The 25048-nt window shown below is 41.3% G+C and overlaps 1 protein-coding gene across 1 annotated transcript in view; it reads right to left on the bottom strand.

Annotated features, from left to right (window-relative positions):
* slit3 (slit homolog 3 (Drosophila)) overlaps nucleotides 1-25048 on the bottom strand; it is a 304073-nt gene that overhangs the window by 74682 nt on the left and 204343 nt on the right. Inside the window, exons 7-9 of the mRNA XM_047353248.1 lie at nucleotides 12635-12706; nucleotides 6642-6805; nucleotides 4294-4438 (exon numbers count right to left, since the gene is read on the bottom strand). Of these exons, the coding sequence (XP_047209204.1) occupies nucleotides 4294-4438; nucleotides 6642-6805; nucleotides 12635-12706 (381 nt within the window). The remainder of the gene's footprint in view (nucleotides 1-4293; nucleotides 4439-6641; nucleotides 6806-12634; nucleotides 12707-25048) is intronic.

Raw genomic sequence — 25048 nt, 5'->3', positions numbered from 1 at the left:
CACGCTCGCAGTGTCCAGACATTCAGTGGACATGTATGTGTATCCAAAGTTTATATATCAAGAAAAATAGAAAACCACGGCAGGCTGAGGTGGATCAAATCTGAATGAGATGTAGCAGGATGAGGAAGAATCAGCAGATCACTGAGAAGGAGCTCGGTTTGGTTTCACATGAACTGAGAGAGGATGAACACACTGTTTACTGCTGAAGATGTGGTGCAGTAAGGTCACAATGTGGACACGTCCAGAACCTTTCTTTGTAAAAAAAACAATATGACCCAATAGGAACAAAAAGCTGAATTAGTTTTTAAGGTTTGAGGGTCTCTACGGGTCCTTCTCAAAATATTAGCATATTGTGATAAAGTTCATTATTTTCCATAATGTAATGATGAAAATTTAACATTCATATATTTTAGATTCATTGCACACTAACTGAAATATTTCAGGTCTTTTATTGCCTTAATACGGATGATTTTGGCATACAGCTCATGAAAACCCAACATTCCTATCTCACAAAATTAGCATATTTCATCCAACCAATAAAAGAAAAGTGTTTTTAATACAAAAAACGTCAACCTTCAAATAATCATGTACAGTTATGCACTCAATACTTGGTCGGGAATCCTTTGGCAGAAATGACTGCTTCAATGCGGCGTGGCATGGAGGCAATCAGCCTGTGGCACTGCTGAGGTCTTATGGAGGCCCAGGATGCTTCGATAGCGGCCTTTAGCTCATCCAGAGTGTTGGGTCTTGAGTCTCTCAACGTTCTCTTCACAATATCCCACAGATTCTCTATGGGGTTCAGGTCAGGAGAGTTGGCAGGCCAATTGAGCCCAGTGATACCATGGTCAGTAAACCATTTACCAGTGGTTTTGGCACTGTGAGCAGGTGCCAGGTCGTGCTGAAAAATGAAATCTTCATCTCCATAAAGCTTTTCAGCAGATGGAAGCATGAAGTGCTCCAAAATCTCCTGATAGCTAGCTGCATTGACCCTGCCCTTGATAAAACACAGTGGACCAACACCAGCAGCTGACACGGCACCCCAGACCATCACTGACTGTGGGTACTTGACACTGGACTTCTGGCATTTTGGCATTTCCTTCTCCCCAGTCTTCCTCCAGACTCTGGCACCTTGATTTCCGAATGACATGCAGAATTTGCTTTCATCCGAAAAAAGTACTTTGGACCAAAAGTGGCTTGACCTGGGGAATGCGGCACCTGTAGCCCATTTCCTGCACACGCCTGTGCACGGTGGCTCTGGATGTTTCTACTCCAGACTCAGTCCACTGCTTCCGCAGGTCCCCCAAGGTCTGGAATCGGCCCTTCTCCACAATCTTCCTCAGGGTCCGGTCACCTCTTCTCGTTGTGCAGCGTTTTCTGCCACACTTTTTCCTTCCCACAGACTTCCCACTGAGGTGCCTTGATACAGCACTCTGGGAACAGCCTATTCGTTCAGAAATTTCTTTCTGTGTCTTACCCTCTTGCTTGAGGGTGTCAATAGTGGCCTTCTGGACAGCAGTCAGGTCGGCAGTCTTACCCATGATTGGGGTTTTGAGTGATGAACCAGGCTGGGAGTTTTAAAGGCCTGAGGAATCTTTTGCAGGTGTTTAGAGTTAACTCGTTGATTCAGATGATTAGGTTCATAGCTCGTTTAGAGACCCTTTTAATGATATGCTAATTTTGTGAGATAGGAATTTTGGGTTTTCATGAGCTGTATGCCAAAATCATCCGTATTAAGACAATAAAAGACCTGAAATATTTCAGTTAGTGTGCAATGAATCTAAAATATATGAATGTTAAATTTTCATCATTACATTATGGAAAATAATGAACTTTATCACAATATGCTAATATTTTGAGAAGGACCTGTAACTTTAAGTCCTATCCAAAGCTTGCCGTGTTAGAAACAAGTTTCAGCTTTACTTGGTGTTTTCTTGTGAATTTCTCTAAAACAATAAAGGACTCTGTTTCTTTGCTTTATGATCTCTTCAGCCTGAATGCATCTCTAAACGTCAACAGTAATACAACATCCATGTTGTCAAAACCTCTTTTTATCAGTTACACCAAATCTATAAAGAAAAACATTTAGCCAAAAGAGTTAAAAAAACGTGTTCATGCCTCTAGAGTGTACCACTGCCATCCTCTCAGATTCAGCATTCAACAGTCATCTCTTCAATGACTACAGCGGTCCAAAATGCTGCAGGTACCAGATTCTAACAGGTACCAGAAGCCATGATCATATCACTCCAGTTTCAGCTGAGTTTCCCTTGCTGCCTGTCTGCTTTTGTATTGATTTTAAATTATTTTGTTAACCTTTAAAGTCTGAAATGCTTCGGTTCACCAGCCTGATGTTGGTACTGCAGAGTCCAAACAGCCCTTAACTTCCTCTTTTAAAATGTTGAGTCCAGTTGGAGTCCCATCAGGTCTTTTATGTTTTATCTGCTTGTTGAGCTCTTTCTATTTTTCATTTCATTCTCTCTATTTCATTGATTGGCTGCACGGTGGAGAAGTGGGTAGCACTATTGTCCTGCAGTAAGAAGGTCCTGGGATTGAATCATAATGATTTAAAGGGGATATCTGGTGCTTTTAATTCCTTCCTTTTCACATGTAAATCATTTGGTTGTGGTCTATATAAAGTGGAACTGCAATGCTGCGGGATGGTTTCATGAATTGTGTGAGATAATACTCCCAACAACCGAACATTTGGACTTCTTGGGACCCAGCCATGGATTACAACATTAAAGGCCAATAGAAACTTTTCTGGACTTTTCAAAATAAATCGCATTAACCTACTTCCAGCTCAGCCAGGAACAGGAACAATAAGGGAGTAACAGTGGACTTCCCGTGACGTCACTGTTTGAATAAAAACCCAGCGTTCCAACAAACAGACCTCTTTCCATGCGGATTCCAGATGGGAACCGGACAGGAGAAGCACCAAAGAAGTATGTCTCTTTGCTGGCAAGCAGACATAACTCTTCAAACTGGATCCAAGAGTGTCATATGATCACGCGATCATCTGCAACGTAGTTAAGTAATGATTTGCTGTTCGAGTATCTGGCATTCATTCATATAAAGGGTGTGATGAGACAAGCGTGACTTGACCTTTCTTCTGAGGCCTCCAGAAGCAGCCTTAATCGAAGCGGATTTCCCCACGGCCTGGAAAAGAAGGCCAGGACCGCATCGCACGCCATCCTGCGTGTACTTCCAGGTAGCGAGAGCAACCCCGCGGCATCGCTGGCACTCAAGAAGCTGAACGAGCCTTTGTCGTAAAGTTCAATCATCTTTAATCAACTTGTTTATATTGTATATAGTCCATTAGTCTTCATTATTCTTTCATTCTGCTTGGTAGTTTAGTTGGATTGTTTTAGCAAAGTAAAGAGTTTGTTGATTGAAATACCCTGCCTGGCCAAAAAAAAGATCTCACACTGTAATATTTTGTTGGACCGCAATGTCATAAGATTTATTTCCACCCAGTGATGCATTAATTTTTCACCAGGATCTTCAAGTGATGATGGTAGAGTCAAAACCTTCTCCAGCACATCCCAAAGATTCTCAGTGGGGTTAAGGTCTGGACTCTGTGGTGGCCAGTCCATGTGTGAGAATAATGTCTCATGCTCCCTGAACCACTTTCACAATTGGAGCCCGATGAATCCTAGCATTGTCATCTTGGAATATGCTCGTGCCATCAGGGATGAAAAGATCCATTGATGAAATAACCTGGTCATTCAGTTTATTCAGGTAGTCAGCTGACCTCATTCTTTGAACACATACTGTTGCTGACCAACTGCAGCAACTCCAGATCATAGCACTGTCCCCACAGGCTGGTACTGTAGGCACTAGGCATGATGGTGCATCACTTCACCTGCATCTCTTCTTACCCTGATGCGTCCATCACTCTGGAACAGGGTAAATCTGGACCCATCAGACCATATGACCTTCTTCCATTGCTCCAGAGTCCAATCTTTATGCTCCTTAGCAAACTGAAGCCTTTTATTCCAGTTAGCTTCACTGATTAGTGGTTTTCTTAAGGCTACACAGCTGTTCTGTCCAAATCCCTTGAGTTCTCTTCGCATTGTGCATGTGGAAATGCTCTTACTTTCACTATTAAACAGCCTGGAGTTCTACTGTTGTTTTTTTCTCATTTGATTTCAGGGCTAAAAGTGTGGATTTTGCACAATATGTTCTCTTGAAACATGAAAATGTACCAGAATGTAAACACATTAAGCTTTGCAGGGACACCTTTAGACCCATTTAGATGAAATTTGTTGTTCCAGAAACGAATCAAAGCTGTCTTACATCTCTACGATGCCCTCTGGGAGGTTGGCTGGGATCTCTGTCAGGCCTTTACGACGACAGTCCACAATGTTGTTGTTGCAGCTGCAGCTGGGCGGACACACGGCTACCTGAGGAGTGCACGCCCTCGACTCTGTTTGTGCAGGACCTACAATCAGCAACCAACACAACATGAAAGATTTCTGGTTCTGTTTATGACATTTTCAGCAGGTATGAAATTTATTCAGTGTTCAAGGCAGAAACAAAAATGTGGAGATTCTTAAGGCCTGGAGTTGCATTTATACTTTCTGCTGGAGCTGAAGTTTTATTTCCAAATTCTTCACATTTCAGGATATTTTCATCTCAGTTCATCTCCCCCTGGACTTTAATCTCTTGTGATGGTTGCTGTGTTGTTTTTGAGGCATTATAAACCTTTTGGGAAAACATGCAATCACTTTGATATGAAAAAGGAAGGAACTGAATCTTAATGCTACTTATTATTTAGTCAAAATATGCACATAAAATATGACTAGATATGAGCAAGAAGGGAGCAGAGATAGAAAAAGAAGATGAGATGTTGAGAAGGTAGGTGCAGGAAGAAACAGAAGAAAAGCAAAGATCAGTGCTGAGAAGAGTCCTCCATGAAACATGAAGAAAAGACTCAGAAAAACAACCAGATGTTCTACTTGTACAAATGTCCGAATCAGAGGTCCTTCCTGTTCTACTTCACAACATTAACTGTACACAGACAGTTTTACTCTAAAAAGGAAAAAGGTTAATTAAATTATCTGCATGTAGAATGTCTGTGAGGGGATTCCCTGAGCCACATCCTTAGTGGTTCTGTAAAAGAACCAGTTTGGGTTTTCTAGCGTGGAGCCACGTCACTAAAAATCTCTCCACATTTTAAATAACCTGAGCAAAAATCATAAAACTCTTTTTAAAGCAAACACTATTTGATGCATATAAGCTTTATATTAATCATATTATTGAATCAAATCTTTAGGCCCTCATCAAACCTTTAAAAGGAAAATAATTGTCGTTGCAATTTTAGAAGGAGAGATAACAGCTAAAAATAACTAATCATGGGTAAATATTTTATGTCTATTTCAGCTTCTGAAAGCAGAAGCCTGCATTTTAAAGGTGTCAGTTTGGTTCAGCTTTACATGGAGGACCCAGTAGGTTCTATCTGGGTTTCCCTACATGTAGTCAGGCCTGTTTGGTTCTGAGTTCCTGTTAGGTTACTGCTGAGGTCCAACCCAATGTCTCTCAGCAGACTCTGACTGCCAACTGCTCTTTGTTGTGCTCTGCAGCATCAGTGTTGCTGCACTCTAACAGGTTCTCTACCTGCAGCAGGTTCACACCTTTCAGTCCGCATTAGGCTGCTGTCGCTGCTGCATCTCAACATGTGATCAGATGAACCTTCACAGGAAGGACAAGCAAGGCGAGGGGGCTGTTTCAGCAGTAATCTGGTCTCTTTCCAGGTGGGACTTACCAGCAGGTCAATAGCAACCAAGGGAAGACTTCATGCAGCTGTTTTGGCCCTGCTATATTTGCTCTAAATTTAAATTCAACTTTAAAAAGCAGATTGCACTAAATACATCTGGGAGTAAACCTGCTCACCAAATCCAGCACATGCAACAATTTGCACCCTTTTGTTATTGTCTTAATTAACAAGGAGATCACCAATTGATTTAAAGCCAATAATTGATTCTGTAGACAATAAAAGACTGTATGGATGCATCCCTTTAACTGACTCATCTGGACATAAAAAACACAAATTTAAGCTAAAACCATGTCAGATTATAAATAACAACAGTCTATATAAATATGATACCTTGTATTTCATAATAAAAACTAACTAAATAAGGAAAGTGTGGATTGATTCTCTATTTATTTGCCTCTAAATGTTTGCATGTGAAGCATCTGTTGGAATCTTTCCTTCTGATAAGGTTGAGATTCTGTTTGAAAAAAAGTAAAAAAAAAATGATTTAAACACAGCTTAGATGATTTGCAGGAAATGTTTTGCAAATATGTAATCACAAAGAGAGATACATTCTAGTTTCTCCTCCTGGACCTAATTAACACTAGCTTTCGGCAGGTGGTATTTTTTGTTGCACAATCTGCACAACACAAAAGGCTCTAGTCTTTATGGAGGCAAAGCCATGTACTGTGCTATTCATTTGCATTAATATTCCTAAATATGGTTGGAATTTCCCCTAAATGCATGCACACTGCTTCATTTAACTGAGCAGGAAGACAATTTACTCAGTGAAGATAATGTACATTTAGACACATTATAACAAATATAAACCGGCCCATTTTCAATGAAAATAATAAGTCAAAGTAAAAATAACATGTTTCTGCCATCTCACCATTACAGACAAAATCCTTCTTCTGCACATCTGGGACATTGAGGCCCCTCATGTGGGCTGGGGACATGCACTGGGTGAAGGGAGCCAAGCCCCGCCTGGCTCTGAGCCAATCAGAGAGCCAAGCCAAGTGACAGTCACAGTGGAGGCTGTTGGAGTGCAGACGCCTGAGAAGAGATGGAGGAAGAGCTGTTATGATACTGCGCCCTGAAGTCCAGACTAATCTTCTAACACTGATAGAAATCAGGGAATCTGGCAAAATATAAAAACTGGGAATAAACTGAAAGACAACTGAAGTATAAACAAGATGGGGAGAGAAGCTATGTGTGAGAATCTCCATTTTCCTCAAGTTTTATTTGGACACAGTTTTTCATCATGTTGAAAACAATCATTAATGATTCTAAAACCTGTTTCTTTGCCTCTCAGTCCAAATGTACTTTGATTTAAACACAAAACTGACTTCAAGTTCAGGAAAATATCTGAAGATTTACTCTGAAAACCGTTTATATTTACAACTAAGCTGAGGTAGGTGAGCAAACACCCACCATTTACACACTTTATTCTGATGGAGATAATAAATCTGTGGCAATTTAACATAAACAGGATTTTCATAAATCAGAGCCAACAATCTTATTGTGATTGGTTTCCTTTGGTTAATTTTTATAAGGAAAGGTAGAGGAATATGAAGAAATCTATAAAACTCAGATGCTGTACAGCGACAGCCATGAATGGGCCTAAAGTTATCAAGATGAACCTCTCAGCTGAGAGCTGCAACTGATTTAAATTTGAAACCAAGTGGCATTTCCCTTAAACAAGCTCCTCGAACGTAACATGTTGCATCAATTAAAAGTGCTTCTCAACACATAAAGCATCAGGTGTTGCTGCAAAGAGCTGAGTCTCTCCACAGGCTGCAGAGGGACGAGGAGGAGGAGGGTAGATGAACAGCAGAATGTCTTGTCAGCGTATTATGTGCCAGCTGGGATATCAGGCCTTTCAGAAGACAGGCCTCCCTTTGTAATAAAGCAGAGGACAAATCCTGTTATGGAGCAGAGATGGTCTCATTGATGCTAGCAGCAGGGGCAGCAGGATTTAATACCTCTGTCCTATTATAAATCCAGTTTATAGTCAAATCCCCACCTGGAGATAGCCACGTTCTGACCCACCCCCCGCTTAGCCTTAATTATGGACAAGTAGGATTAAAACTCGGAGGAGAATATGAGCAGACAGGGGGCTTTCTGTGAGGAAGTCAGACGGCTCCGAGTCGCTTGTCTATTGTCAGAATTCATCCTCATGTTGTTGTAGTTCACATCTCTGGTACAGTGAGGCACACACACACACACACACACACACACACACACACACACACACACACACACACACACACACACACACACACACACACACACACACACACAGTCAGGCTCAGGGAGCTCTCTTGTTTTCACTGGGTTATATTCCAATCCAGAGGAAGCTGATACACCAACACAGATTAGTGCATAACCGAAGGAAAATGACACATGGGTGACCCTGGTGTTTACATGCATTCAGCCTAGCTTCACTGTGATACCCCCCAAAAAAATCCACTGCCTTTAGAAGTCACCTAATCAGTGACCTGAGCTGAGTATAACTGCAGATGTTCTGTTTCTGGCCTGAGAGGTTCAGCAGAGAACATTAGAGAGCAACCAGCATCATAAAGACAAAGAGCACAGCAGACAGGTCAGGGAGAACATTGTGGAGAAGTTTAAAGTAGGGTTAGGTTCTGCAACAACATCCCAAGCTTTGGATATCACCCAAAGCTCTGTTCAATCCATCATCTGAACATGGAGAGAGGATGGACCCACTGCAGACCTACCAAGACATGGATGTCCAGGGTAACTCTGGAGGATCTCCAGAGATCCACAGTTAGGTGGGACAATCTATCCACAAGACAACCATGAGTCGTGCCCGCCATAAACCAGTCCTCTATAGAAGAGTGGCAAGAAGAAAATATGGTGATACTTGTAAGCTGATGTTCTGAGATGTTCTCCCGTCTGACTGAGCTTGAGCTCATTTACAAAGAAGAATGGGCAAAACCTTCCGTCGGTAGATGTTCATAGTAGATAGAGCTCCAAAAGACCTAAAGCTGGACCTGCAGAGAATGGTGGTTCTACAAAGTACTGACTCTGCTGCGATGTATCATTTTCTGACACATACAGGTCCTTCTCAAAATATTAGCATATTGTGATAAAGTTCATTATTTTCCATAATGTCATGATGAAAATTTAACATTCATATATTTTAGATTCATTGCACACTAACTGAAATATTTCAGGTCTTTTATTGTCTTAATATGGATGATTTTGGCATACAGCTCATGAAAACCCAAAATTCATATCTCACAAAATTAGCATATTTCATCCAACCAATAAAAGAAAAGTGTTTTTAATACAAAAAACGTCAACCTTCAAATAATCATGTACAGTTATGCACTCAATACTTGGTGGGGAATCCTTTGGCAGAAATGACTGCTTCAATGCGGCGTGGCATGGAGGCAATCAGCCTGTGGCACTGCTGAGGTCTTATGGAGGCCCAGGATGCTTCGATAGCGGCCTTTAGTTCATCCAGAGTGTTGGGTCTTGAGTCTCTCAACGTTCTCTTCACAATATCCCACAGATTCTCTATGGGGTTCAGGTCAGGAGAGTTGGCAGGCCAATTGAGCACAGTGATACCATGGTCAGTAAACCATTTACCAGTGGTTTTGGCACTGTGAGCAGGTGCCAGGTCGTGCTGAAAAATGAAATATTCATCTCCATAAAGCTTTTCAGCAGATGGAAGCATGAAGTGCTCCAAAATCTCCTGATAGCTACCTGCATTGACCCTGCCCTTGATAAAACACAGTGGACCAACACCAGCAGCTGACACGGCACCCCAGACCATCACTGACTGTGGGTACTTGACACTGGACTTCTGGCATTTTGGCATTTCCTTCTCCCCAGTCTTCCTCCAGACTCTGGCACCTTGATTTCTGAATGACATGCAGAATTTGCTTTCATCTGAAAAAAGTACTTTGGACCACTGAGCAACAGTCCAGTGCTGCTTCTCTGTAGCCCAGGTCAGGCGCTTCTGCCGCTGTTTCTGGTTCAAAAGTGGCTTGACCTGGGGAATGCGGCACCTGTAGCCCATTTCCTGCACACGCCTGTGCACGGTGGCTCTGGATGTTTCTACTCCAGACTCAGTCCACTGCTTCCGCAAGTCCCCCAAGGTCTGGAATCGGCCCTTCTCCACAATCTTCCTCAGGGTCCGGTCACCTCTTCTCGTTGTGCAGCGTTTTCTGCCACACTTTTTCCTTCCCACAGACTTCCCACTGAGGTGCCTTGATACAGCACTCTGGGAACAGCCTATTTGTTCAGAAATGTCTTTCTGTGTCTTACCCTCTTGCTTGAGGGTGTCAATAGTGGCCTTCTGGACAGCAGTCAGGTCGGCAGTCTTACCCATGATTGGGGTTTTGAGTGATGAACCAGGCTGGGAGTTTTAAAGGCCTCAGGAATCTTTTGCAGGTGTTTAGAGTTAACTCGTTGATTCAGATGATTAGGTTCATAGCTCGTTTAGAGACCCTTTTAATGATATGCTAATTTTGTGAGATAGGAATTTTGGGTTTTCATGAGCTGTATGCCAAAATCATCCGTATTAAGACAATAAAAGACCTGAAATATTTCAGTTAGTGTGCAATGAATCTAAAATATATATGAATGTTAAATTTTCATCATGACATTATGGAAAATAATGAACTTTATCACAATATGCTAATATTTTGAGAAGGACCTGTATAATCCTAGTAAAACGCTGAAGACTAAACTCCTCTTCAGGACAATGTGGACATTCTCTGACAGCATGAGTTTAAATGTGGGGGCTGAAGGACAGCATGAGGCAGCAAATAAAATGTTCAGACTGAGGAATGAATAGCAATTTGAGAGAGAGGAAGAGGAGGATGATGGACATGAACAACATGGAGAAGACAGGAGAACAAAAAGACAGTGGACAGAAAGAGAAAAACTGAAACATCAGGCGGTGAAGAGGAGGGAGCATCAGCTTCAATCATAAGACCAGAGGACATCTCAGAGACCATCGAAGTAGGGGAAAGTAATGAGGGTGAGCCAAAGAAGAGGAACAGAGAAGGGCAGATCAAACGTGAAATAGATTCAGAAACACTGAGCAGGAGGAAATAGAACGACGAACAAGGAAATCAGAGGAGACATTCACTCAGTGTTGACAGAAAACAGAAGCAGCCGAGGCCGTCTGATTAAAACATATCGGATATTGGTAACGCTGCGCTCGATCTGCTGGCACAGTGCAGCGGCGCTGCTGCCTGAAATCCAATTTCAAAGGCCTGATTTCAGCCTGGATTGCTGCTTCAGACACAGGAGAGCGGAGGAGAAATAGAAAACCAGATACGTGTGACTGGCTGCTGCTGAACGGTGAAGAAGGAAAGAAGCATCACTCAGCATGTGTTTAACTGCTTCATGTTTCCAGAGGTTCTGAGAGGAACCCAGTAAACCTGTAGCTGGGCTACAGAGGAACCTCTGAGAAACATCCATGGAGGGAGGAGATCTTGCTCTCTGCAAACTGGTTTGGTGGATTTTGGAGGTCTTTCCTCTCAGACATAAGATCATGAGAACAAACTAAACTAAAATGTTGTGCCGTTCCCATGACAACCACAAGATCTAATTTAGGGTGATTGTAGTGCTTTGTGCTCACATCTGCAACATCAGCAGAGAGGATCTGTTTAAATGAATCAAAGTGATCCATCTATAGAGCCTAAACACGTCTTTGTTGTGGCGTCAATGTTGTGTGTGTGTGTGTGTGTGGTCAGGGAGCTTGTGTGCACTGATGGCCACATAATTATTCACAGTCATGAAACAATAAAAGAGTTGGCCTCTTATTATGGTTCGATTACATGACGACACTCTGGCCGTGCTGCTGTAGCTGTGGGTGTCTGGGATCGCTGCTGAGTGTGCGAGAATGATGAATGCCTGAGGAACAGTTCATCAGTTCACCTAACTGGTCATGGATGTTCACATGCAGCTACAGAGATTTTGCTAGGGGCAAAAGACATAAACTTAAAGTAATACAATTTTCTATATTTCTATATTTTGTGTGGGAATTTAAAGACTTCTGAGGAAAGACTATGCAGCAGCTTAGGTTGTTTATGACTTGGACTGGCTCTGCATGCGTGGTTCAGGCTGCTGCACACATATTTATATATATCTGCCTGTATGGGGATCTGTTATTAACAATATTTGCTTTTTCCATTGTTTTAAACTCAACCTTAACACCTTCCTCTTCTCCCTAAACAAGACTGGTGCTATAAACATCTAAACAGTATCTGTTTTCTGTTGTTACTGTGCAGAGCCTGCTGCAGGCAGGGTGAAAGAGTTTATTGGTACAGCAGAGATGAGCAGAGGAATGATGCAACAGCTTAATGTTTTCTGTCACGTGTAACATTGCTTTCTGATCATTCTACAGGTAATTACAGGAAGAACAGATTCGGTCTCTGAATTATATCAGCAAAGATTTTTGAGCTACTTGAACAGAACGGAGCCGCATGATGCTCTAAGGGGGGCCACAGTTAAAAATGTAGTTTTAATGGGCACATTTTCTATTAAATTCTTACCCTCATTTAGCTTTTAGAAAACTATGTGAATGACAGCAGCTTTTATGAGAGTCTGGCCTCATTTAAGTAAAGATTGTGTAGCAGAGAATAAAATGCTGGGAAAGGCCAAGCTGCAAATGCTGGACGACGACATCATAACCAGTATGCCAAATAAAGCATGATGTCATGATGTATATATTAATATAGACTTTGTTTCATAATAGTAATAATCAATGAACGAGAACTAGCTCATGCTGGGATTGAACTATGAACATGAACTGATTGGGTTTTAGATGTGGACCTAGAACTAAGGATGAACTGGACGATGTGTAGAACATGTTCACATGTTTCTGTGTGTCGTACTCACAGCGTCCGCAGCTTGGGCATGTGGTTGAAGCTGGACAACGGGATGAGAGTGATATTGTTGTTGTTGAGGGTGCTGCAAGAAGAAGACACACAAATATTTAAATCATCTGTTTTTATTATTTTATTTATAAAAATATAAAATATAATAAAAAAAAAACTGAGTTGACCAAGTGTTGCTCAACGAAGCCCTAAAAAGAGGCAAAAACATTAAAAGGGCATAAAATCAGCAAAATCAAAGTAAGAAATTTGAACAAAAGCCAAAATTAAAAGGTAAATTTCTAAGCTGTGAACATCTAAGAGTAACTGATTAGATCATCCAAGAGAAAAGCTTCACAAATTTATTTAAATTTCATGAAAATCTTAGAAACTGATAGAATTTTAAAAACAGTGCTCTGGTCTTTAGGACACAAGTCTAAGTCAAGTCTGAAGCTTTTTATTTTTGAGACTCGAGTTGCCATCTCTTAGCTGAGAGCTGCAATAAATGAACCTGAAGCTGCCTGAAGCAGTGAGAACTGTCCTCATAATGATATTTGTAAGAATGTTTCTGAGTTGAAAGGAAATACGATCCATTTAGGAAACTTTAACTGTCCCTCAAAGACAGCATAATTTCCTGGCTGGGCCCTCAAGGATAAATGAGACATGGGAGGCAAGGTTTGTGGAGATGTTTGGAGGAGTGAACAGTATCGTCTCACTTAACTGTAGAGAGGTATGAGCTATGCAGCACTTCACCTCTCAATGCAGTTTAAAGTAGATTTCAGCAGTCATCAGGATTCACTGACATATAAATCTGCATGTTATCTGCATAACAATGAAATAAAATGTTGTACTCAGGTGAGATTCGACCCAAAAGAAGCAGGTATAATGCAAATAAAAATGGCCCCATGATAGATCTTTGAGGGACACCACAACAGAGGACGAGAAATTCATCAGTTTACCAAGGTGGGATCAGCCAGATGAATCACAGGATTTAGAGGAAAAGCGTGATCAGCTGTATGACAGCCTGAAAGAACTAATCTGTTATTTCTCTTCAGACCGTAGATGATTCTGGCTGTTTTACCATTACATGGTTGGTAAAGAAGAATAAAACCTTCCCTATCCATTAAAACTACAGCTCAGGACAGTACCTTGTCCTTCAGGTCCACACCCTGAACAGATCAGTCCATCACAGGGCATCACAGAGACACACAAAGATTCAAATGCAGACTCACACCTAATACAGAGTCACCAATTAAACCAACATCCAAGTTTCTTAGATAATGGGATGAAACTTGAGTAACTGGAAAAACTGACACAGACCTGGCCGGGAGTGAACCCAGAAACTTCTGGCTGTCAGACAACAACACTAACCATTTTTATGCTTCTCCAGACAAGAAGCAGAGACACCAAAGAGACCAACGTTTACAGAACAGAGTAACCTGGATGGAGAATCCTGCTCTGCTGCTGCTGTGGCCCCTGGTGGACGTGCAGAGGCCAAAGTAACGTTGGACTGAAGGGTCCATTTTCTCTATCCTGTCAGAATCTCATCTTGACCCTCACAGACAGATTCAAATGGGAGGCATAAAATGCTGCTCTGTTCCTGACTGTATGTGATGTTTCAACTCATTGTTCTTTGATCCAAAACTCAGTTTATCTGCTTCCTTTCCTTAAACTCAGAACCGGGTCTCTGCTGTCAGTGACCGCTCGCTGTGTCATGATCTGCAACGTCTCATTCATCGTATCGACCCAAACAGGAATGGAAAACAAGATCGTCTGTCATTACTGCATAAGCAAGGATAGTCTCTCACACACACGCACACACACACACACACACACACACACACACACACACACACACACACACACACACACATCCAACCAACCCCAGTGTATGTGTGTGTGTGTGTGAAACACTATGCTCATTGATTTCCTGTAGTTTTCATGAAAAGACGCGGAGACGATAATTCCCTCCAGGTCGTTCCTGACAGACTGATCCAAGCTGCTACATGTTAGCACGCTAACTCGCCTCACATTATGCAAACATGCAGAAATATAAAAATTGCAACCATCCCTATATTAACATAACTGAGAAATAAAATAAATAAAAAATTTATTTATTAAAAAATCTAGTTCAAGGTTTGTTCTGGGAAGATGTCAATGAAAAATGGATAAAAGCAAAACATTTTTTGTTTTTTCAAGAATTTCTGATAAATGTCTTGATATTAATATCTGAGTTTAATCTGTCTAGATCTGGATAAAAGAGGAGAAATTTTCTAATTTATCTAAAATAAGTGCCAAATATAATAAATAACAGATAATCCCATCTCACACTTTTTATTGCTATCCAAATGCTTTAAATTCATTTTTATTTATCTGTATTTTTATAGTTTTTGTTCCAACAGGCAAAGGAAAACACTGGAACCATAAAACTAAATCAGAAATGAGGCTCAGATTAAAAATCCAGAGTTTATGTTGGTGAAGCCCAAAAACAACAACGGCGGCCAGCTCAGCTCGGCCCAACTTTCATGGATCATTACTTTTACTGGGTAGAAAATCCAGTGAATTTACTTTACATATCACCCGAAACCGTGTGGATTCAAAGAATCATTGTTAGAAGAAGAATGAAGGCTGAGCGCTCATTTTTTATATGTGAAACAGGGTCATTTTTCACAGCTGACAGCGTGTTTTCAATGCTCTCCGACACCGACAAGGACTGACTGAACCTGAGAAATGGACCCAATTGAGGATAAAACGATGATTCGGAGTATCTGCCCAAACATCCGGGGTATCTGACGCGCAAAACAAAAAAAAAGGTTTATTTAACATCTCGTATTGTGGTCATAACAGTTTAAAATACGTTCATTACAGGGGGTTTAGCAGTGTTTTTCCTAACACCCACGCAGGTCAGAAATAGGCTGTTTCTGCTCCGTCTGTTGATGTTCCTCCTTCTCTTTAATTCACGTCTCCGTCCTCCTCGCTGCCAACGCAGCCTCAGTGGCCTTGGTGGACAGATCCGGTTTCACACTCACTCTCACAGACAGGCTCAGCCCTGTCAGGGGAGATTCCACCCACTGTATATAATTTAATTGTGGAATAACAATAATTTCCCTCTGCAATTTTCCTGTCAGTTATTCTCCCGCTCCGGCTCTTCGGACCCCCTCCACATCGCTCTGCCTTAATAAAGCGGTGACTGGAACGGCTTCAGCCAAGGTAAACATGGAAAACACAATCTACCCGTCCAGAACTGCCTTCCAGGTTGTGGCTTCTCCTGCTTCCGGCCATGAGTGCTCTTTTTAAAGCGGTGCATATTCAGTTAGTTTCAGGCTGTGGTCAAACATCTGTGTTTTTAGCATTATTACAGGAAGCTCGTCTTTTATAGCTGATAAGGTACAGATGACCCACAGGTGAGTATTGACAACTTTACAGGTAATTTTATAGTGGAACATGGGTCAGCACTAAATAATCATATATAGAGGGTGTATTTATTCTAAACCTTAATGAGAAGAATGTATCATCAGTAATTTAGAGCAAGTAAAATTCAATTCAGTTTTATTTATTTATTTAGCGCTGATTCACAACACATGTCGTCTCAAGGCTCTTCACAAAGGGTTTGAATGGTGCGGGTTGTTGGGGAGGTTATATTAAACTACTGAGTGTTAGAGTTTGGCCATTTTAGAACGGGCTATGTGTAGGGCTACTGAGTAAAATAATAAACTGATACAGTTTGTCCATTTAGAGCCCACTGGTGGCCGTCGTTATACTAAAAACCACAATGATTGGGATACCTCTCTCTGTCCGACTGATTTTAACCATTGGAAAAGAGAAGGGGTCATACAGGTAGCAGAAATGGAGGGTGTGTTTGAGCCTCTCTGCCTGCTCAGAAGCTTTTCTCCTGAGCTCCCTGCTTGCTTGCATTCTTTTACTCCTAACTTTTGATCTCTTAACCAAAATTACAGAAATATTGGACTAAAACAACTTCTTACCAGCGACTCCCAAGGATTACTATTATTATTATTTTTTAAATTTTTCTAAAGGACTTTGATGTTTTTATAATCGAACTCGAAAGAAGGACATGTTGACGCCAGCTAATTAGCACAAAATGCCTCCCTTCACCACAGAGGACGTAGACACACTTTTACAGAAATTGTCTGTTTTGGAGATGAAACTCCATGGACTAGAAGTGAATGTGGAGGTGAATATGAGGTACAACGATGATTCAACTCTGCCTGTGATCCCAAACAGTGACATTCAGCTCAACAACTCAGTCGGCAATCAGAACACTGAGAATAAACCTACCAGCAGACCCCCCTGGCATGTTTTAGGGCCATGCCCAAAAAATCAAGGTGGACGACTCACTGGAAGATCTCAGCAATTAAATAAATGAGAATGGCCAGAATTACAGAGAAATGCCCCCATTTCCCCTGGGAAAAGGAGACTTCGACAGCGAGGTGCTGTCATAACAACTGATAGGAGTGAGACAGCTGGAAATAATGGAGTTCTCCTCCAGAACAGATTTGCTCCACTACAGAATGAAAACCAGGAAAACTATCCATCTTCTGAGATCAATAAAAGGTTTGAGAACAACCTTCAGTCTAAACAGTTTTCTCCTAAGCTGCCAGAGAAAAAGCGCCCCACCAGACCAAGAACCCTAATAGTGGGCAACACAGCTGTGGATGGGATTAAAAACTTCTGCAACAAGAAAAACACAGAAGTTCTGATTGGTACCAGCAACGTGGTCTCCGATATCTCAGAGAATATTCTTGCAATCACAGAAAAGCGCCCGTCTCTAGAAAACCTTATTATACACTGTGGAGCCATGGATGACGTGGCTAAGAAAACATCAGAAGGACTGAAGGAGGATTTCACTCGTCTTCTGAATATTGTTGGAGGTCTCAATATCAAGGTGTTTCTCAGCGGACCCTTTGCACCAATTTTCTGTGGAGATGAGATTTTTTCCAGACTTCTGATGATTAATAAATGGTTGAAAAAAACATGTCGTTCTACACCTGTGAACTTCATCGACAACTTTAATATTTTTTGGGAAAAAAGATAACTCTTCAAGCAAGATGGTTTCTGTTTGAACAAGCCAGGAGCCAGACGTCTCACATCTAATCTCTTCTATTCAGTAAATAATCTGCCAGCAGCTTCAACCTTCAGCAGAGAACATGGAGTATCAACAACAATGATAACGCTGCCTCCAACAGCTCCAGCAGAAACAATCAGCCAGTTGGCTGAGAAAGAGAGGTCATCTCAAAAGGTCTCCCTGTCGAAATCCACAGGAGAAGTGGAGCCCCCCGTTATGCCCCCCTCACCCCAAACCCAGACCGACACCCCCGGTAAACCCCCTCACCCCAGATCCCGACCCAGACCCTGACCCAGGACTCTCCCATCTCCCCACTGAGTTCGCATTTTTGCTTTACTGGATTCTGATAACATGAAAGGAGCTCTTAAAATAAGGACCCAAATGGTTCTGACATCTTCTCCATTCAACACCCCCCGTGGCCGAGGTCCTGCTACTAAACCAACATCTTCCAAATGCTGCAGACCTCCACCACCTCCTAATCTATCTCCTCCTAATCAGGACCTTCAAATCACTTCTCTGTGATACAGTCTGGGCCCCAGTGGTAACTCCATCAGAAATGAGCATCTCCAGGAAAAACTTGGGCCCCTAATAGGAGATAGTTGTAAAATCTCTGTGTTTATATGTGACAGAAAGAACAAAGCTAAAAGGATAAGAGACAGTAATAAACAATCAAAAAAAGCCATAAACTGTCAGGTACAACCAGACACAGAGTTAATATCAGCAACTAAGTCATATAAACTGGCTTTATTGAACATTAGATCTCTGTCAGGAAAATAATTTTTAATCAATGACTTCATTACTGACCACGATCTTGATGTTCTGTTTTTAACAGAAACATGGTTACATGAATTTAATGAAGCTCCCATTCTGATAGAGGCGACGCCTCCAAACTACAATTTTCTTTGTGAGAGCAGACAGCAAAGAAAAGGTGGAGGGGGGGGGGGGGCACTTTGTTTAAAGATTTATTAGAGTGTAAAAACGTATTTCTGGGCAAATTTGACTCTTTTGAATATTTGGCTCTCCAGGTAAAGAGCCCAGTCCGAACCATGTTCTTGAATATTTACAGGCCTCCTAAGTCCAAAACAAACTTTTTCAGTGATTTTAATGAGCTTTCATCTGTGATATGTGTTTATTATGACTGTTTAATTATTGTGGGAGACGTCAACATTCACATGGACAATCCTGAAGACAGAAGTACAATAGATCTATGTGACACTCTTAGAAATGTTGGTTTGACTCAACATGTTAAACAGCAAACACACAAACAGGAACATATTTTGGACTTGATCATCACTAAGGGTCTAAACATTTCCAAGGTGTCTGTAACTGATGTTGCTCTATCTGACCACTTTTCTGTTATTTTTGAAAGCATCATCTGCAATGACTCAGTTTGCCAAAGAGACTTGATAAGAAACCGCATCTTTAAGGACGGTGCTGCTGAAACCTTTAACCAGATTTACTCTTCTACCTCCACTTTGCCCTGTAACACTGTAGATGAGCTGGTAGATAACTTTCATTCTAAAATCTCAGACATCATTGATTCAATTGCTCCAATTAAAGTGAAAGTCGTTTCTGGGAAGAAAATGTCTCCATGGAGAAGTGCTCCACCAGTCAGAAGTGAATAAAAGGTGTGTTGAAAAGCTGAACGCAGGTGGAGAAAGACTGGACTCCAGGTTCACTATATTATCTATAAAGAGAGACTATACAGATATAACCTACAACTGAAAAATGCAAGAGAATCTTTCTTTTCTGAGATCATCAGTAAAAACATTAACAATGCTCGTGCATTATTTGCCACGGTCGACAGGTTAACAAACCCTCCTGTAACTGTAGCATCTGAACTCCACTCTACCAGGACCTGCAATTAATTTGTTAACTTCTTCTCTGAAAAAACCCAAAAGATCAGAGAGGCAGTCAGAACATCCACATCAACTCCAGGACCAAAGTTGTCTCCAACTAGAACCGAGTTTGACAAAATTTCCCAATTTCATCAAATAAACTGCAAAATCTTAGAAGAAATCGTACAGCAACTAAGCTCTTCTTCCTGCTGTCTCGATGTTTTACCCACAGCTTTCCTTTAGAAAGCTTTGCCTGTAATAACATCTGATTTAACACAAATAATAAACACGTCCCTTTTGTCAGGTGTTTTCCTCCAGGCTCTGAAAACAGCAATTATCAAACCTCTATTGAAAAAGAACAACTTGGACAAGCTGCTACTACAGAACTACAGGCCTATATCAAACCTCCTCTTCATCAGTAAGATTATTGAAAAATCTGTGTTTCAGCAGTTAAACAACTTCCTAACAATGACCAACCGCTTCAATGTCTTCCAGTCAGGCTTCCTGCTCACCACAGTACAGAGACTGCTCTTGTCAAGGTGTTCAATGACATCCGTATAAATGCAGACTGTGGAAGAACCACAGTGCTGGTATTATTGGACCTTAGTGCAACATTCGACACTGTTGATCACTCCATTTTATTAGAGCGCCTGGAAAACTGGGTCGGCCTTTCTGGTCCAGCACTCAACTGGTTTAAATCCTACTTGAAGGACAGGGACTTTCTGTGTCAGTAGGCAACTTTACATCAGAGACACAAAAATCACATGTGGCGTTCCCCAAGGATCCATCTTAGGGCCCCTCCTATTCAATATCTACATGCTCCCCCTAACTCAGATTTTAATAAACAACAACGTAAGTTATCATAACTATGCAGACGACACACAGCTATACGTTACGATGTCACCAGGTGACCATGAACCCATTCAAGTGCTGGGTAAATGCTTAGAAGAAATCAATGCATGGATGGGCCAGAATCTTCTTCAACTGAATCAAAACAAAACTGAAGTAATAATCTTTGGACCAAAGAAAGAGCGTTTAAAAGTTAGCACACAGCTTCAGTTGATACAGCTAGAAACCACCAGTCAGGCTGGAAACCTGGGTGTAGTGATGGACTCAGACCTGAACCTTCAGAGGAACATAAAGACAGTAACAAGGTTGACCTTCTATCACCTAAAGAACATCTCCAGGATTAAAGGATTAATGTCTCAGCAGGACCTTGAAAAACTAATTCATGCGTTCATCTTAAGTAGAATTGATTACTGCAACGGTGTCTTCACAGGTCTGCCTAAAAAGTCAATCAGACAGCTGCAGTTGATCCAGAACGTTGCTGCCCGCGTCCTCACTAGAACTAGGAAAGTGGAGCACATCGGCCCGGTTCTAAAGTCCCTACACTGGCTCCCTGTAGCTCAGAGAATAGACTTTAAAATACTTCTTTTAGTCTATAAATCACTGAATGGCTTAGCACTAAAATACATTACAGACTTGTTGTCAGTGGATCAACCACCCAGACCTCTCAGGTCTTCTGGCTCAAATCTACTCTGCAGAACCAGAACCAGAACCAAACATGGAGAAGCGGCTTTTAGTTCTTATGCTCCACTAATCTGGAATAAACTGCCAGAAAACTGGAAAAGCGCCGAAACCCTAAGTTGCTTTAAATCAAGATTTAAAACTTATTTGTTTAGAGTGGCCTTTGACTGGGCCATTCAGGCATGATTAGTTGCGTTTTCAGTCCAATTTTCCTTACATTTTCTTGTCCATTATTCTATTCTCTTTATTTTATTTGACTTTTTTAAATTACCTCTGTTGTTTGATTTTATCATTTGATTTGTTTTTCTGTCTCTGTATCTGTGTTTATTTGCTTTGTGATTGTATGTACGGCGCTTTGAGTGTCTCGTTGCTGAAAAGGGCTATATAAATAAACTTACCTTACCTGAGCCGGTTTAGGCTAAACCTGACTCCCCCTTACTCCATCCGACAGGGAGGGAGGAAGGTGGAGGTAAAAATAATTGGAGAGTGTTGTGTCCTGTTGCATTGTGTGAAAAGTTTAAAATGGGCTACGTCAATTCAATCGAATCAAATAGATTTCAAGTCAAGTTCATACATTCCAATTAATCCTAACTATCAAACAGTGCAGTCAGATTCAGTTAAGTAGGTCTGAAGTTGGCCTGTCCTTGTCCATGTTCAGATGATGGACTGTAAAGTAAAAAACCTTGGTGTTATCTTTGAGTAGGACATGTCATTTTAAACAGGTTTCTAGGATTTCCTTCTTTCACCTCCGGAATATTTCCAAAACTAGAAATATCCTGTCTAGGAGAGACGCTGGAAAATTAGTTGTCACTTCAAGGCTGGACTGTTGTAATCATCCAGGAGGAGTGAATGCTGCAAGTCACTGACTTGCTGGGTTTCCTTGGACAGAAGAACTATTCAGCCAATTTAAATAATAAACTGAATTTGACTGCATTGTTTGATAACTAGGATCAGTTGGAATGTATGAACCTGACTTGGAATCTGGATGATTGGATTTAATTGAGTTTGTAGAGAGCCTTGAAAAGACGTGTTGTGAATTGGAGCTATATAAATAAACTGCATTGAAGTGAATGGATCGAACAGAGCTCTGGGGGATGTTTAGGGCTTGGGATGGATATTGTTGCAGAACCTAACCCTGCTTTAAACATCTCCAAAACGTTCTCCCTGACCTGTCTGCTGTGTTCCTTGGTCTTCATGATGCTGGTTGTTCTCTATAGAACCTCTGAGGCCAAAACAGAACATCTGCTGCTACACTCGGGTTACATCACACACAGCTGGACTCTGTTCATTAATTAGGTGACCTTTGAACACAGTTCATTGCGATGGATTTTAAATGGTGGTGTGAGAGTAAATGGGGCTGGAAACAACTGAACCTCTCTTCAGATTTCTCTCTGTAAAAATGTTGAAAACCAGGAATCATTTTACTTCCACTTCATAATGAGTCTCTGCTTTGTGTTGATCCTCACATCGTCCCAATAAAACATGTTGAAGTCTGTGGTTGCCATGGGACAAGACGTGGAAAAGGTTAAGGGGTGTGAAAACTTTTATGAACCTATGTGGTTTCATTTGAATTGCGAATGGTTTTCAAGGGTCAAGGTTACTTGATTTGTTACCAATTTGGGATGGTTAAAATACACTTAGAAGCACATTGGAAAAGAAAAACATCTTAACAGAACCATAAAATATTAAAACACAAATAAAACTAAATTAAAAGGAGCTTAAAACATTTGAACAAAGACCCAGTGAAGCAGACCTTATGGTCGTGTCCAGTTCTGGTCTGATGTGATTCCAGTACCAAAAGGCCAATTCAGCGTTTTTCCTTTTTAATTTGAGTTAAGGGTTGCAGTGACCTCTGCAGCGAGGGAGCAATGCATACCTGACTGTGTGTGTGTGTGTGTGTGTGTGTGTGTGTGTGTGTGTGCATGCATACATGTTCCTGTGGGTTTGTGCTCATTTTATCTGCAAAGTCTTGAGTCAGCATGAACATGTTTGCTCGTTTCTGAAGCTTTGTGCCTACTTGCAATGCGGCGAACTCCCTGTTGCAGTAACAGGGCCTCTGCAGTCAGTGATGGAGGAGCCTCTTTAGAGGCTAGCCACCACCGAGATGCTATCACAGGTGTGTGTGTGTGGGAGTGGGTGGGTGGTGTATGTGTGAGCTAGAGCGACAGAGCGATGCTATCACATGTGTCTTTTTCTCCAGCCTACACCCAGAGGTCAAAGCCTCACTCGTCAATCTTCTCCACCTTGTGGACTCACACACCAAACATCTTGTCCTTTTAGATCCTGAGAGTCAAACCAGGAATGAAAACTGGATAAAATATGGATCATTTGGATTTTCCCACTGAACTCCCTTGTTTCTGAGAACTTATAGCCCTATATGTGAATAGTCTGAGGAGCTGAGTTTAAACCAATATACAGAACCTGTTAAAAGTATTCACACCCCGTGAACATTTTCACATTTCATCCTGTTACAACCGAAAACTGAAGTAGTTTAATGGGATTTTATGCGACAGAGGAAAGAAAAGCAATGCATTAAAAACATGCGCGTATTGTTATCATTTCTAACAAAGAAGAAAATCTGAAATGTGCGGCATGTTTTTTCCACCCCCCTTTACTCTGATACCCCTGAATAAAATCCAGAGCAACCAACTGTTTTTGGAAGTTACCTAATCAGTGACCAAGCTGTGTGTACTGTAATCTGAATCAGAACATGAGGAGAAGATGGACCAACTGCAGACCTACAAAGACATGGATGTCCACCTCAACTGACAAGCTGGGCAAGGAGAGCATCCATGGTAACAGATGACTTTTGCAATGATTTCACATTTTGATCTCATTTAACTCTCTTTGAGCAGGTGAAGTATAAACTAAAATCTCTCTAAATAAAAATCAACAGAAAAATTCAGCTGAAGAATTTGAGACGTTTCTGCTCAGAAACCTAAAGATCCGTCTCTGTGATTCAGGTTCTGAGGACGAGTCGGAGCTGCAGTGTCTGAGTCTGTGGAGCAATAAAGTTTATTTGCTATTAGTCTTTATTATGCTCAATCAGCCTTAACAGACACAAATCAATACATGAGCAGAATGTCTGAATTACCACAGCTACTACCATACAAATACAGCATTAGAAGTTTATGACTGTGATTACAACCCAAATCGACTTTATGTTCAGAACCATTAGTCCTTCTTGTAATGATGAACATGAGTTAAAGTCACGAAGAGCTAGAAAAGGACGATCACCAAAGGAAACATCATGAAACTGTTGATATAAAACACTTTTTATTTCATCAGTTGTTTTTTTCTCTGTCTTTGATCTCTTTAAACACTGAATAAAAATGCTGAGTAAACCTAATTGGAAAGCATTATCTCATATTGGGAGCAGATGACAGAAGTGTGATTATTTTGTCAAAGACACACTAAAGCTGATCAATGTAAAAATATTTCATTTTGCTCATCTAATCTCATCTAATCCTCCTGAAAGAGGAAAGTCCTCAGCCAGAAGAGCTTCTTCCAGCACTGATGTGGGACTTTGAATAAAATCCCTCAGCTGGAAACTGGTCTGGCTGGTTGAACCTACTGGGCTCTAAGATCTGACATTCATGCTTCCCTGCAGGAAAGACATTTTGCATGTCAGGACATTAGCTGTGATGGTCAGATTAATTAGATTGCTTTAAGAAATTCTGATTATTCCAGCAACTTCATCACCTTAAACATCTCTGGAGGTGTTTCAACTATTTCATTTAGTTTGTTTAAATTAACTGTCAGGTTTTGCTGCACTGATAGAAATGTCATTCTGGGACATCCCAGACCAGCAGCAGCAGGTGAGGCTGGGAAGCATCTTCTCCCGCACAAGAACCATCAGAACCGGTGCCCCCCAGGGGTGTGTTCTCCCCCCATTCTTCTTCTCCCTCTACACTAATGACTGGACCTCAGCGGACCCGTCTGTGAAACTCCTGAAGTTTGCAGATGACACCACTGTCATTGGTCTGATCCA

Source organism: Girardinichthys multiradiatus, chromosome 23, assembly GCF_021462225.1.
Source record: "Girardinichthys multiradiatus isolate DD_20200921_A chromosome 23, DD_fGirMul_XY1, whole genome shotgun sequence".
Taxonomy (NCBI): domain Eukaryota; kingdom Metazoa; phylum Chordata; class Actinopteri; order Cyprinodontiformes; family Goodeidae; genus Girardinichthys; species Girardinichthys multiradiatus.
The sequence above is the reverse complement of the archived record's forward strand: the minus strand, read 5'-3'. Positions and strand labels throughout refer to the sequence as shown.